The sequence below is a fragment of the Bombus vosnesenskii genome, unplaced genomic scaffold, assembly GCF_011952255.1.
Source record: "Bombus vosnesenskii isolate JDL3184/JDL3185 unplaced genomic scaffold, Bvos_JDL3184-5_v1.1 scf7180000013370, whole genome shotgun sequence".
Lineage (NCBI taxonomy): Eukaryota > Metazoa > Arthropoda > Insecta > Hymenoptera > Apidae > Bombus > Bombus vosnesenskii.
Window position 1 is genome coordinate 1,070,640 of NW_022883003.1, and position 13,382 is coordinate 1,084,021.

Sequence of the window (13,382 nt, forward strand, 5' to 3'; positions counted from 1 at the left end):
ATGATACAACTACATTTGTTATTTGATATTTTTTTAGCACATTAACATAGTTATGTTTCAATTATATCTTGTATCACTCATATTAAATATAACGACAAATGTAAAAATTGCATATCATTTAATATCGAATCGTTTCAAGATCATGAAACAATCATAAATTTCTCTTATCATGAACTTAAAAAGTAACATAACTCACGTTTTTCCTATTTGTACAGTTGTGTTCAAAAATACATGCATGAAAAGTATTTTACCATTGTGATAAACCGTGGTTTTTAATACCGTAACTACTTGAAACTAAAAATTATTAAAGATATATATTGTTAGCGTCTTTTAATAATTATGTTATCTATGTATCCACGTGTAAATTTCGATCAACATTCATAAACTGATAAGGCTACTTGTAATCGTCTTTATGAACACTCTTATAATAAGCCGCGCTTTTCAAATTCGTTCCTTATAAAGAGTATTCCTTGTAACTCATAGTTACTCAAGCTGTAGTTAAGACAGTACAAAATAGACGATGATTTTATTAGGCAAAATTAAGTAGCTCCAATAATATATCACGTGATACCTACACCTACTCCGGAAATGGAGGCACTACATAGATTTCAAGGTCATCTCTACCTTTTTTAATTGAGTTCATGTACCACGTGATACGATCATTCGAAACCACCTAATTTTGATTTAATTTCTGCCCTTTTTTAAAGTCTGATTTGACCCAATTGTAAGAATGAGCCCCCGTAATTAATACCTACAAAATATAATAATAAATGCAATAAATAATCAAATCAAAGATATTCTAGCACAATTAGAGTACAATCAGCTTGTATTTCATGAATTTTATTTTTGTAGATTGCTGCAGCGATACGTAAGTACCGAAATGTATATGTATGTACATTTAAGTGATAATAACGAGCAATATTTATGTACAAGTACACCGAATTATAAACACTAAACATTCGTCACACCTTACGCATAATCCTCTAAAGCAATCCGTTTTAACGTTGTACCAGTCATTTGTTTACTTTTATTTACTTCTTTTTTAAGTGCTCATTATGTGAAAACTACATAATTGGAGTGAAATATGGAAAATCGTATGTTTCCTTTGTTTTGGCACAGCTCATTGTAAAGAAAAAGAAAAATATATATAATCAGAAAATAAATAGGAAACGAGCAACGCGTTTTATCAGTAGCGCCAGCAATGGAAGAAATATTCCTAATCATTTTTGTGTGTCCATTGTTCCTTTCTTTTTTATCAAAGATATCGGATATTCATCGAGGAAATGTTTCTTTAGTCTGAAAATATTCGATGTTTGATAAGCCCTTTAGCAGAACGATATGTGCTATTTAACAATAATAATTCGATTACCAATTTGTCGCAAGGTAACTGGGCACGCAATATTTCACGATTACCTTACGCATACACGGTTCGCAATTATTCCTTAAGCTTGCATAATTGATAATATTGGTCTCGCATACAAATACATAATACAGAAATCGCCATGCAATTTTTTTTTAAGCAGGGTATATTACAAACTTAACAGTAGCTGTAGATATATCAATAAATTTATGCAATATATATATTACAAAATTGTATTCCCAGTGTTAACAAAGTCCGTTATTTATGTTTAATTTTTTTCTGTTTTTCTTTTCTTTCTTCTGTTATCGAGTAATCATCCACCATTGTAAACGTTTAAAACATACTGGTCTGTCACTTGCTTTCTCGCCTAAATATTCTAAATATTCTCCTGTTATACATCCATTCGTCCATCCATCCGTTTCCTCTTGGCATTCATACAGTTCTCTTTCGTATATCTTTCTAACCATTCTTCTTTTGTTTTATTTCGTAAAAATTAATTGATCATATTAGTGGTCACATCGATAAAATCATCATTTATAACAAACAAATGAAATCATTATAAAGTCTTATATTTTTTTATTATTTACGTATAAATATTGTTAAATATGTATATTAAAAATTTGCTACACATTTCATTTTACACGATTATTTTACACAGAATTTGTTATTCTATCCGGATAATGACTTAAATCGATTAAGTAACTCTTTTTAATTGGACACGAACTCTTCTTGCATCAATGAAGATAGGAGACTATAGTAGCAGGTTCGATTTTCATCCTGTTTACAGTGTTGCTCTACTTTCGTTTGTATTGTTACACAACGAAAAAAGAACACGACCATGAGTCAAAACCGACCCTAAAAAATGGTGCGCAACGATAATCCCTATTTTCTTTGTTACTCGTCTAATTGTGTATTTTGATCGATAAGGAAAAGAAAAAGGAAAATTAATCGATGCTGCATTTCGAGAAATTGAGTCACGACGTCACGGTATCAAAATCTAAACTGACTTTATGCTGAGTACTAAAAAATAGAATTGTGTACGCTGCTAAACGAGGGAAAATTCGTCAGCAGCTGTTCTTGCTTAGTGATTATCACTAAGCGTTCGGAATTACTTTCGTTGACGCTTTCGTGACTCGATTACTTCGATCGTCAATCGGTCCGAACGCTTCTTTCTCCCTCGGATAAATGAACACGTTTTATTTCGTGTACATATCGAATTGAATGAACACCCTTTAAAAAATGACTAAATCAAAAATTTTTGCTAATAACGAGACAGACAGTCTTATATTAACCGTAGACTCGGCGATGAACACCTTTTTTTTTATCGATTTGACGTTCTTCCGAGTTCAACGCGAAACAAAGAATCTAATGCATTTTCCGTTGTTAGTAAATCACAATGGAAATCATTAAACACCGATACCGATTTTTCCCGAAGATTCTTGTCTATCGACTATTATTATTCCACTGAATATATTTTAACATACCATCGTTCATAATACGCATTGTACACTGCGGGTATCACTAATAACATAGATGAACGATGACAGCGTTTGACGTCCTTGTTCCCTCGGGAAAATAATTGGCCTTGCTCTACATTGTTCCAAGTATGTTGGCGGTGGATGTGGAGTACTGTAAATGTCAATCGACATTTGGGCCGGAAGAACTTTATAATATCCCGACCGAAATAATATCATTTGATGTAAATTATTTAGCTGCTTCGACACGAAGATTCAGACGGATATCTCGTAAGCGGCATATGTTCTTTCCTCTTTGGAATAGGAGACGCGTAATGACGGCAATTCTTGTACAATCTCCGTCCAGCCGCAAGATGGTGCGGAGACCGTAAAGGTGGGCTATACGGATATCTCATAGTTCATATCGTAAACACTAGCACGATCCGGTGTCGGCGTCGTGGGCCGTTGTGATCTGTTCTCATTAGGCGCTGACACCATTTCCATAGAATCCGTCATTTCCAAAGCTCTAACAAAAGACATTGGTCTGCGTCGAGTATCGCCTGATGTCGGAGTAGTTGGTGTCGCCATTGTGGCTTTTCGTTTCACCTGTGGCGACTGATGCGGTGGGAAGACCGGTACTCCACCCCTCATCGCAGGATGGTACGCCGCTCTAGGAGTATTCACGTACAATTGTTGAGTAGGACTCGTTGGATTGGAACGGTAATAATCGTACGGTGGTGGAGGTCTTTGCGAGGGTGACTGATGTGTCGTTGCATTTGCCGTACCGGTTGGAGCAGGATAGCTGCCAGGAGAATTATCTTTCCACATATAGACACCACGTTGAGGTGAACCCGCTAATTCTCGGATATTGTCGACAGTATTGTTAGTTCTTGAATATGAATGATCAGTACCTTGACGAACGAGCTCACTTTCTGACAAGAACCGTCGCTGCGGGCTATAACCGGTTACGACGGCACCACTAGCAGCACCAATACCGGTATTATTTCCCTGCTGTACATCGTAATAAGTCGGTGCGTCGTTAACTCCTATAAAATCTGGCCGACGAACCTGCGTCGGCGTACCTGGATTTGATCTGTAACAGAGATACAATATTTTGATCTCCGTGCTTTTCAATACCGCACTTGGTAATTGAATACTCGACAAATGCACAATAATACAGTGAACCAAGATGAATATGCGAGTGCTGAGCATTGTAGCCATACAAATACGGCTCTGGCGAGACATACAGGAGAAAGAGAACAGCGCATCATTCCTGTTATAAAAATTAGCATCTATCCAAGAAAAAGTAAAAACGCAGCGAACCTAGGATATACATATGTATGTGGACATTTACTTGCGTGTTTGTCGACTGATACGTGTATAAATATGTATATAATACTGGATATTCCGACAAATATGTCCATCTTAAATGTCTTTATTATTCACATAACAAATGAAAATGTTATTCAAAAAAGTTGCATGGTTGCAAAAAATATAACACAATTCTTTTTTCCTAAATGAATGTCCAATTTTGTATGATCAAATTTGATAAAATAATGGATTCCGTGTACACCATAAATGAAAATTTCCATAAATAGAAAACATGTTTACTTGTTCTTCGAATGCAAATGTCATAATGAGAGACTATGTTAATACTAAGAAGTTGAAAATTTAACTGTGAATGATATTTATTAGCTACCGTTTATATTCCAAATACATATACTGAACGTGTTTCATAATGAAAATAATAGAATAAACAAAATTATTATACTCAAAAGTCAGTATTTCATCGAAATTTACGACAAAAGGTTGAATACCCCGTTTAAAAAATCGATCGTCAAATTTTTATTATATCTCCCCGTGGAAAATAATTATTGTCATAATCTGTATTGTTATATCTTTCTTGCAACCATACACATTTGCAAATAATATTTTCACTTATTACTTGAAATAATAAAGATATCTGAGGTGGACAGACTTGATAGGCACCTTTTGTATCTAGACTAAAGTATGCATTTTTCTTAAAAAAATATATATACATATATATTAATATGTATAATAGTAATATCTACATATATATGTATGTATATATGTATATATAGATAGATAGATATATGTATGGAATATACGCAAGAAAGCATAACTTTAAACTACGATATGTCCTCGTAGGATGAAGTTCGTGTTTACCTGCAGTAGGTTGCAACGTGATGGTAGAAAGCAGCTCCTTGCAGTTACCACCCCCTGCAGTGGGACACAAACTTATCTATATACCATATATCTTGTAATATGTACATGCAGAGAAACTAATTCTCTACGATATTATTGTGATCTACATCACGCAACATTTTTTTTCGTCACGTTCCTTCGTCATTCAGAAGGTGAGAATACTGATGAGAGAATAAAGGAAGAAAGAATAAGAGCAAGAGTGAGGTGTTCATAGTGAGGGATGGGGAATCTTAAGTAAACAGGCTTCACATCATGTTGAGAGGTAGCAAACAGGACATTGAAAAAGGAGACTGTTCAATTTGTATTGGTAGCGTGCTCAAGAAATGCAATGTAAACTATTACTAAATGTGGCGCTTCCCTTTTGCTCTCTACAACGAGGTAAATTTTTGTGCAATGTGAAAACGCCGCGACGTACAATTAAGAAAAAAAAAAAAAAGAAAAATATACATCTAAAAGTTAAATATTCCAAAAGTACTTTATATATATATATATATATCCACGGAATAGAACAAATATTTAATAATTTTTATATCACGCAAGATGGTATCATACAATATACACTTGCACATATTTTTCTTTCTTTCGAACTATATTTAATTTGAATTTGTAATTGTTCTATTTTCGTTTCAAAAGCGACAGACAAGCATAGTATACCTGCGAATAGGACTGGAAATTGCTAGTGGAGTTGGTACTCCAATAGCTTTAATCCGTTGCGTTGTTGGACTAGCGCCCCCTTGACCTTGGCCTCTTTGAGAAGCTGTGGCTGGTGAACCACTTGCTTCTGGCGATAAAGGATCAGGCGTATGGCTCCGAGAACCGTTCATTCCCCTATAGGTATTGACAACGTACCTTATGTATATTAGAAAAACAATTAGCAAACGATGTATCATTTGCTGTCATTTTTTATTTTACCTTGGCCTTGGGTGAGGGCTGCCTCTAGTGTGGTGCATTGGATGGCGATGTTGCGATGGTGGAGGGTGCCTGGGAGATTCGCTATTCTCCACAGGTGGCAGGAAGAAATTGCTTTTGGAACCATGTCTTTGTACTGGAGGTGTGGGTTCACAATCCGCAGATTGCGATGCAGTAGGTTCCATGTCTGTATCCGACCCATCTCGTCCAGGAGACAACTGGAAATAATAATCCAACTTGATGCTATCTTTATTGCAATAAAAAATTTATGTTCATTACCAAATTATTATAGCACACTTTTGTACATGAATAATGCACATTTCTTAGGGATATTGACGTTCAACCAGGATGAGTAAGGAATAGGGAACTGAACAGAAAATAACTGCCGCATCTTTTTCCAACGTTGAAAATAAAATATTATGTAGAGGAAGAATCGTCACTGGAAATTGTACACTAAAGGAAAAAACTTGGAATTAACGAACAAAAATTTGTAAAACTTGAAAAATCGTGCAACATTTTCTTAAATGTGTTGATATGCACTACATTTGCGAGCAGCGATATACATTTTATTGAAGCTCTGAAGCGCGGGAAAGAATAGATTAGCACGAACCTGAAACGTCCTAAAGCGGAGTGAATTACATATCTATAATAAAACTACATACAACTGGTGTGTTAAACATCAAAAAAGCGTTAAAGTTGCATGCTAGAAAGGAAGAGCTATTTACATTTGTAAAATCTTCTTGTATGTAGTATCAGAAGTATCAAGCAAAGTTGCACTAGCTCTTACCTTATTGTAAGCATTTGAACTGGCATTTCTAACACCATTGCTGCTATCCATGTAGGTTTTTACCTGGTTCTCACTGCCTATAGTCGATATCTCAGATGTAGAAACTCCGCACCGTTTTCCTGAATACTTTTCAGGCTTAATCAAACTGAAATGTTATAAATTCGTAATTACTTATTTATTCCATATAACATTTTGAATAAAAAATTAACTAGTACATTACCTGGGGTATTGTGGTCCAAATTGCGTATAACAGCAATTGTGTAAGCAACCATGAGAAAAAGGATTGTAGCCTCCATTAAATTTACCCGTTACCTGTTCATTTGTCGTACGTCCTCTGGAAACAAGTACTACGTGAAAGCCAGTCAGTCCAAAGATTGGAATGAACAGAAGTATAACCACTCCCATAAGTACAAGTCTATTTTAAATTTAAGGATTATAAAATACAGTCATGTTTCAGCAAAGAGATGTATCACTTAAAACTAATTGCAGCATCTCATAAGATTGCAATTATTAATTTAGGAAAAAAGGATACGCCACAATAGTATCCACTTCACCCAACTGTTGCTTACGTTCCAATACAAAATATAGGCAAAGTCCAAATATACTGAGCATATGGAAACTAAGTGACAGAAGAAAGAAAAAAAAGAACCTGTAATTCCTCCTACCAATACAATTATTTACCCATGGGCAGTGATGATCGAATGTCTGAAAATATAAAAAGAAAATTAGACTTTCATACAATGGAATCATTCAAATTACATTGAGTGTATACCTCGATACAATGATTGCACACGCTGCAATGTGAACAACGTGGAGGTCTGTAAAATTTGCATGTAACACACCATTTCATACGAACTGTAATGCCATTGATTTCTACATTTTTATATAATGGAGCATGGAAATCATCTTCTCTATCCTCGTCAGGAGGTGCTTTAAAAGAAAATCATGCTACTTCAGGAACTATATTTTTGTAAATTGTATTTGTAAAACTTGTACTTCACATGTAAACATACCTTTTGGAATAACACCTGGATCCATAAATGTTGCTAGTGTAAAATTTGCCAAAACAAAAAAGGTAATGACTCCTTGAAGAGCAGGTACCCATGTCCCCCATCGAAACACGTAATATTGACAGCTAGAAGAGCCAAGTAATACATAGTGAACACACGTCTTAACAAAAAATTGGTATATTCTTAAGAACGAAAACAGGAGCGCAAACACTGCGGCCACTCACGAGAAGGTAGACATGTGTGCGGAACTTACGGAAAACAGAAGAAGAGTGTCGTGGTGCTTAATAGGGCTGTCCAGGCAAACGTAGCTGGTAGATACCTTGTCTTTACATCGCATTTCGGCATTCTGTACACTCCACTTCGTGGTCGACGATTAACGAATTATTAATGGGTAAGATTTCTGCTACCAGAAAACATGGCCGCGTCCATCGGCACTGCTTATTTGCAAATTGCGCGATCCGTATTTAGCACGGATTTCCATTCGCGCTATGCCTGTACATCCGTGGCATTTCGATAGTCTATCCGTCTATTACACGCGCGTCACTTCAGTAAAAACATCCGTAACGTAATTAATATTTAAGCACTTCTGCATACACGATCCGCGAACACACTACCTTGCTGACATAAATATATATGTATATAGATATATATAATATACATATATACATACATGTATATATCGTGGCCGGACAGTGAGCCGTGCCCCCTCTAATACAAGCGTTCCACAATACGATCCATCAAGACCTTACGGTTCACTTTCACGAATCACCATTCTTCCCTGTCTATAGAAGCGCAATCTCAGCTTAATGTAGTCATATGTAGCTTAACGTCGCTGCATGCGATATTTTCAAACCTTCGCAATTTCGAATTTCGTATTTACCGACAGAAAATATGTATTCTTTTTAAAAAAAACTTTCTTACCGACGATTCTAGGGAACTCTAAGCGCTAAAGGAAATTATTTCCACCGACCCATTTCCTTCCAAATGACCCATTTTTTCTCAAATCGTTATAGCAAATTCATTCAAATCTTGATTGAGTACATATTCAAACAGTATTATTAATACATAAATTGATCTTCTTACACACTTTTTTCTAATAAACTGTCTACAAAAAGTTACACGATGTTCCATAAATCTTATTTCAAAATATAATAATTGATCAAGTTTTTCTTCTGAATATAGGCATTAATTTTTAAATTTCTTCATTCGATATGTATGTTCATTTGTTAATGGATTTATCAATTTTTTAATCAATGTTATTGAATCATCAAATTGATTTGAATATTTAAGTTCTTCAAATCTCATCTCTAAAAGTATGGAGAGGATGATTCTACTTATGGAATAGGAATAAATTAAAATAAATTTTCTTTTAATAAGTTTCATGTTACGAAATAATTAAATATACGTATTAACTTTAATTATACTATTCATATATGTGTTGCATGCACATAGACTATAACGTGTAGAATTTATGTATATGATCATAAATGCATTGGAATAGAAAATATTTCCATAAAAATTCTTTTCTAGAGTATCGTGTGAAAACGAGAATTAGCTTAAATTTCATAATAGTGAGCAAAAAACTGTCAAGGAAGGACCGTTGCGGCGGCACTATATTAGGAAGTATGGCAGGAGGCCAACCAGATGACGAACTATAAAATAGCAAGAAGAATCCCATCGATACGAATCATCTAGAACGGATAACATGTTTCACACACACCCGTTTGATACATTCGACATGTTTCGCTAATTTGTATCGATACAGTTTAAGCTAAGTTATCATGTCCATGTATTAAATACTTATTGCTAAATTCATGGCTTTCGGATTGAAATACAGTCTACTATTAACGATGCTTTACCACCCACGTCGTACATTTAAGAATCAGAACAGAATTATGCCACATACCAGAGAACTTTGTTATATAAACTCGGTTATTATTTAACTTTTACAATCAAGAATCCATTTTCAAATGAATTTCGCTACTTCATAGGATCTAAGAATATTTCTCTTTTGCTTGTTAAAAACAGTGCATTTTATAATCCGCGAACACTATTATAAGAAATTGTATTAGAGCAATAATGGATATCTTATGTAAGACCATTACTCAAATTAGAGACACACAAAAATTTAAAGAAACATAGTTTATCATAGCGCTATAAATATTTCAACCTTTTCAAATTTAAAAAATATATGTGCAATCTGATAGACAGAGGGAATAGACCTAAAAAGTAAATCCTTGGAATTTTCTTTCGTAATTATGCAATTATAATATTAAAAAACAGAATTCGACGTATATATTGACTAAACTGCAAGAAAGATTACAGATAATGTGATATTGCGTTAACGCAACGTTGGTCCTTAATGACTTTTTTCATATCAGCGACACGAAATAATCTGTTATCTTCGTTGCTCTCCTAATCATTACTTATCGTAACGTGTCTTCTGAAACTGAACAGCGATAGAAGTTATCCTCAGCTGAAGTTTGCAAGCGACTTGCAATAATGATCCAACGCTACACATACTATATGGAAGATTTTACATAATAATTTCAAGCGAAGCTCGATCTGTATGTGCCAATGAGATAAAAATGGAAGAGATGTTATTATTAGGAGAATTGATTTTTCTAAGAATTAATTTCAAGACGATGCTGGATCACCGAGGGCAGTATCCGCATGCCTCTTTAACAAGTCGGCTTCCGAGGAACGGCCTCGTGCCAAGGGGACGATGATTTTCAGAACTTGGCACCGAAACGTAATTGCTTTTGCACGCTCGAAACGCCGTTGTCACTCCTCGGTGAGCATTGATGAGAGCTACGCGTGGTAACATCACCTACGGTGGTGACCACGACAACCACGACGATGATGGTAATGATGATGATGCGCTGGCAACCGAAAATATTTCTAATGAGACAAATTTACGTATAACGTATCTGTTGGCCGATCTTCATATGCGCCCACGGCATTTTCAAACGAGCATCGACTGAATGAAAATGGGTTCGGTACAAACATTTTACATTCCACTGACATCCAAAGCGAAAATCTTGTATACACACGTCTTTCGCGTCTGATTAATCATCTGGTACATATTATTTATAGCTGTAAACTTATCTTTTGAGAATAGCGATTTCTCATTTGAGCATCGATTCCTTTCCGATCTCCAAAGCATTGTTCAATTCTTTATCCATGTGTACAAGAATACAGATTTGCATAAACATTTCTCAGTTTATTTATAAGTTAATGATACGATATGAATCGGATTTATTTTATTTCGCTAATTAGAGATCAGAAAACAAGATAGCCTTCGTCTTGTCACGTTATTTGTTCTCATATTCTTTAAAAATGTTCTTACTTATGAGAAAAATATTCAGCTGTAGGATCATTGATAAATTATATAATCGATTGTTTCAATTCTAGACTGAGATCTTTCTTAAAAGTTAGTAAGGAACCTTTTACTTTTTGAAACAAGACCAAGATTAGAATATAAAAGTTCCAAAAACCGCAGCGAGGTAAGAATAATTTGCCTTATGAACTATACGAAGAAAATATTATAACTGGACAGCTTGAATATTAATAGAATTTGAGGTAAACAATGCTTTGTCATTGTTTATATCATTATCGGTATGTTGATACGACTAAACAGAGTTAGTACAGACAGTTTTGGAATGTTTATGGAGTCAAGTAGAATAATATCCACGGAACAGCCGTATCCTATTCGCATTTGCAGAAAATGACCACTGACCTATTTTCTCGAATCTGGAAAATGCATGAGAATCGTTGATGAATCGTCTTGAAAGAGTCCAAAGGCTCGTTATATTTTTGTTGTTAGAGCAAACCAGGTGGAAGGTGGTGTTGTAATGGTTTGCAATGCGTGGGCAGCCGAATCTAAGAACAGCGACGTGTCTGAAAATTGCATGTAGATGTACTTTTTTATCGCATAGGAATTACTTGCTCGAAGATAGATACTCGTGGGGAGAAGATTTGCATAATCAATGCTCGTTTGATGACATTGGATTGTATCCGCGATAATGAAATCTTTACTCGGTAAACTACGGAATGTTAATATATTTGTTAAGATAAATAATATCCAATCTTTTTACACTTTCTAGCGTTTCATGAATGAACGTGATATTTACATGATACCGGTTTTCTCATCTTTTATATTTCCTCCTACATTTTCTTCTTAATCGGAAATTCGAAACGTAATGTCTATGTTATTCGAATCTTTAAATATACCGGAGGAAACCGCGATTGTTGTTGTAACGAGTGAAAATAATCCACGATCCAGTAATACACCAACGACCACCGCGTTCCGATGATATAATTTAAGATATGTGATCAATGTGTACAGGTGATCATGCAATTCGAATTGCAATCTTGTGTGATTTAGCGTCGGCCTTCCGACATCACGGAGGACCCACTTATAACATATTTCATTTTTCGTCGCGTCGCTCTATTTTTGCGCCCACCAGTTTTCTAGCTGGTTTACCAGACGCTGTGGATGTCTTTATACCGGGACGGAAAAGCCGCGGCACTTCAGGTATCCGTCGTCCGCCGTGCGAGATATCCGTCACCATGGTAAGAGCCGCGTAAACGTTTGCCTTCGTCGTCGTCGAGTCTCTCACTTTGTGTTCTAATCGACGTTTACTCGCCTTCGCATAAAAATGATTGCCTTATTAGTGATTTTCTTTTATAAAAGTGAATAAAAAAACGAAATTTGCATGTACACAGTAAATAATCGTGAGAAGGGATAGTTGCCGAAGATTAATATTAAATAAAAAGAGAAGATTTGCTGGAGATTGATTATACATACGATCTTTTTTATGAAAAAACGTGATGCAAATTGAATTGTTGCTTTACAGGAGGAAGATGAGCAAAAAACGGCTGTGATGCGAAAAGCGTTCCAAATGTTCGATACGACGAAAAGCGGCTTCATCGACACGCTGAAGATTTCAACGATATTGAACACAATGGGTCAACTATTCGACGATGCAGATTTGAACGCTATCATCGCGGAGAACGATCCAGAAGGGACTGGTAAGGTGAACTTTGATGGCTTCTGCAGAATTGCTGGTCGATTCTTAGAAGAAGAAGATGCCGAGGCGATGCAGGAAGAATTGAAAGAGGCCTTCCGTTTGTACGATCGCGAAGGAAATGGATACATCACAACGGCTACGTTAAAGGAAATTCTTGCTGCTCTGGATGACAAACTCACTAGCGCGGATTTAGATGGTATAATTGCTGAAATTGATACTGATGGATCGGGAACAGTTGATTTCGATGGTATGTACTTGGTTCTTTTTTTCATTTTCATTGCAAAATTCTCAAATTAAATTATCATTGCCTTGAATAATTAGATTCTACGTGATTATTATATTTTTAGAATTCATGGAGATGATGACTGGGGAATAATCATGGTTTGAAACAATTGGCAGAGCGACATCGAAGACAATACATTTAAAATATTATTTTAATATTTTTGTTGCCACTAGAGTATCTTGAAACTTGTTTAATAAAACGGTGATATACATTTTCCATTTGTTAATTATTAAAAATCCTACTCCACTTAAATCTGTAATTCGAAAAAGTAAGTTGTTGTATTTGAAAGATGCAAATAAGGTGTACATGCAGAAGACCAG

At 35.3% G+C, this 13,382-nt stretch overlaps 2 protein-coding genes across 5 annotated transcripts; one reads left to right on the forward strand and one right to left on the reverse strand.

The window, feature by feature from the left end:
* Window positions 1-824: 824 nt before the first annotated feature.
* LOC117237313 (palmitoyltransferase ZDHHC5) lies at window positions 825-8,366 on the reverse strand. Of its 3 annotated transcripts, XM_033501142.1 has the most exons (10): window positions 8,000-8,366; window positions 7,750-7,871; window positions 7,509-7,666; window positions 7,269-7,441; window positions 6,957-7,151; window positions 6,737-6,881; window positions 5,953-6,167; window positions 5,695-5,889; window positions 3,726-3,907; window positions 825-3,632 (listed from the first exon to the last, which is right to left on the reverse strand). In XM_033501142.1, the coding sequence occupies exons 1-10, from the start codon at window positions 8,089-8,091 to the stop codon at window positions 3,214-3,216; spliced, it is 1,896 nt and encodes a 631-aa protein (XP_033357033.1). In that variant the 5' UTR covers window positions 8,092-8,366; the 3' UTR covers window positions 825-3,213. The 3 variants fall into 3 exon arrangements, with proteins under 3 accessions (XP_033357033.1, XP_033357032.1, XP_033357031.1); XM_033501141.1 differs by having other exon boundaries at window positions 825-3,907; window positions 5,695-5,868; XM_033501140.1 differs by having other exon boundaries at window positions 825-3,907.
* Window positions 7,971-13,277, forward strand: LOC117237314 (troponin C). Of its 2 annotated transcripts, XM_033501143.1 has the most exons (4): window positions 11,757-11,787; window positions 12,095-12,321; window positions 12,606-13,026; window positions 13,127-13,277. In XM_033501143.1, exons 1-4 carry the CDS (start codon window positions 11,772-11,774, stop codon window positions 13,153-13,155), a joined length of 693 nt encoding a protein of 230 aa, XP_033357034.1. In that variant the 5' UTR covers window positions 11,757-11,771; the 3' UTR covers window positions 13,156-13,277. The 2 variants fall into 2 exon arrangements, with proteins under 2 accessions (XP_033357035.1, XP_033357034.1); XM_033501144.1 differs by lacking the exons at window positions 11,757-11,787; window positions 12,095-12,321 and adding an exon at window positions 7,971-8,137 and having other exon boundaries at window positions 13,127-13,267.
* The last annotated feature ends 105 nt before the right edge of the window (window positions 13,278-13,382 follow it).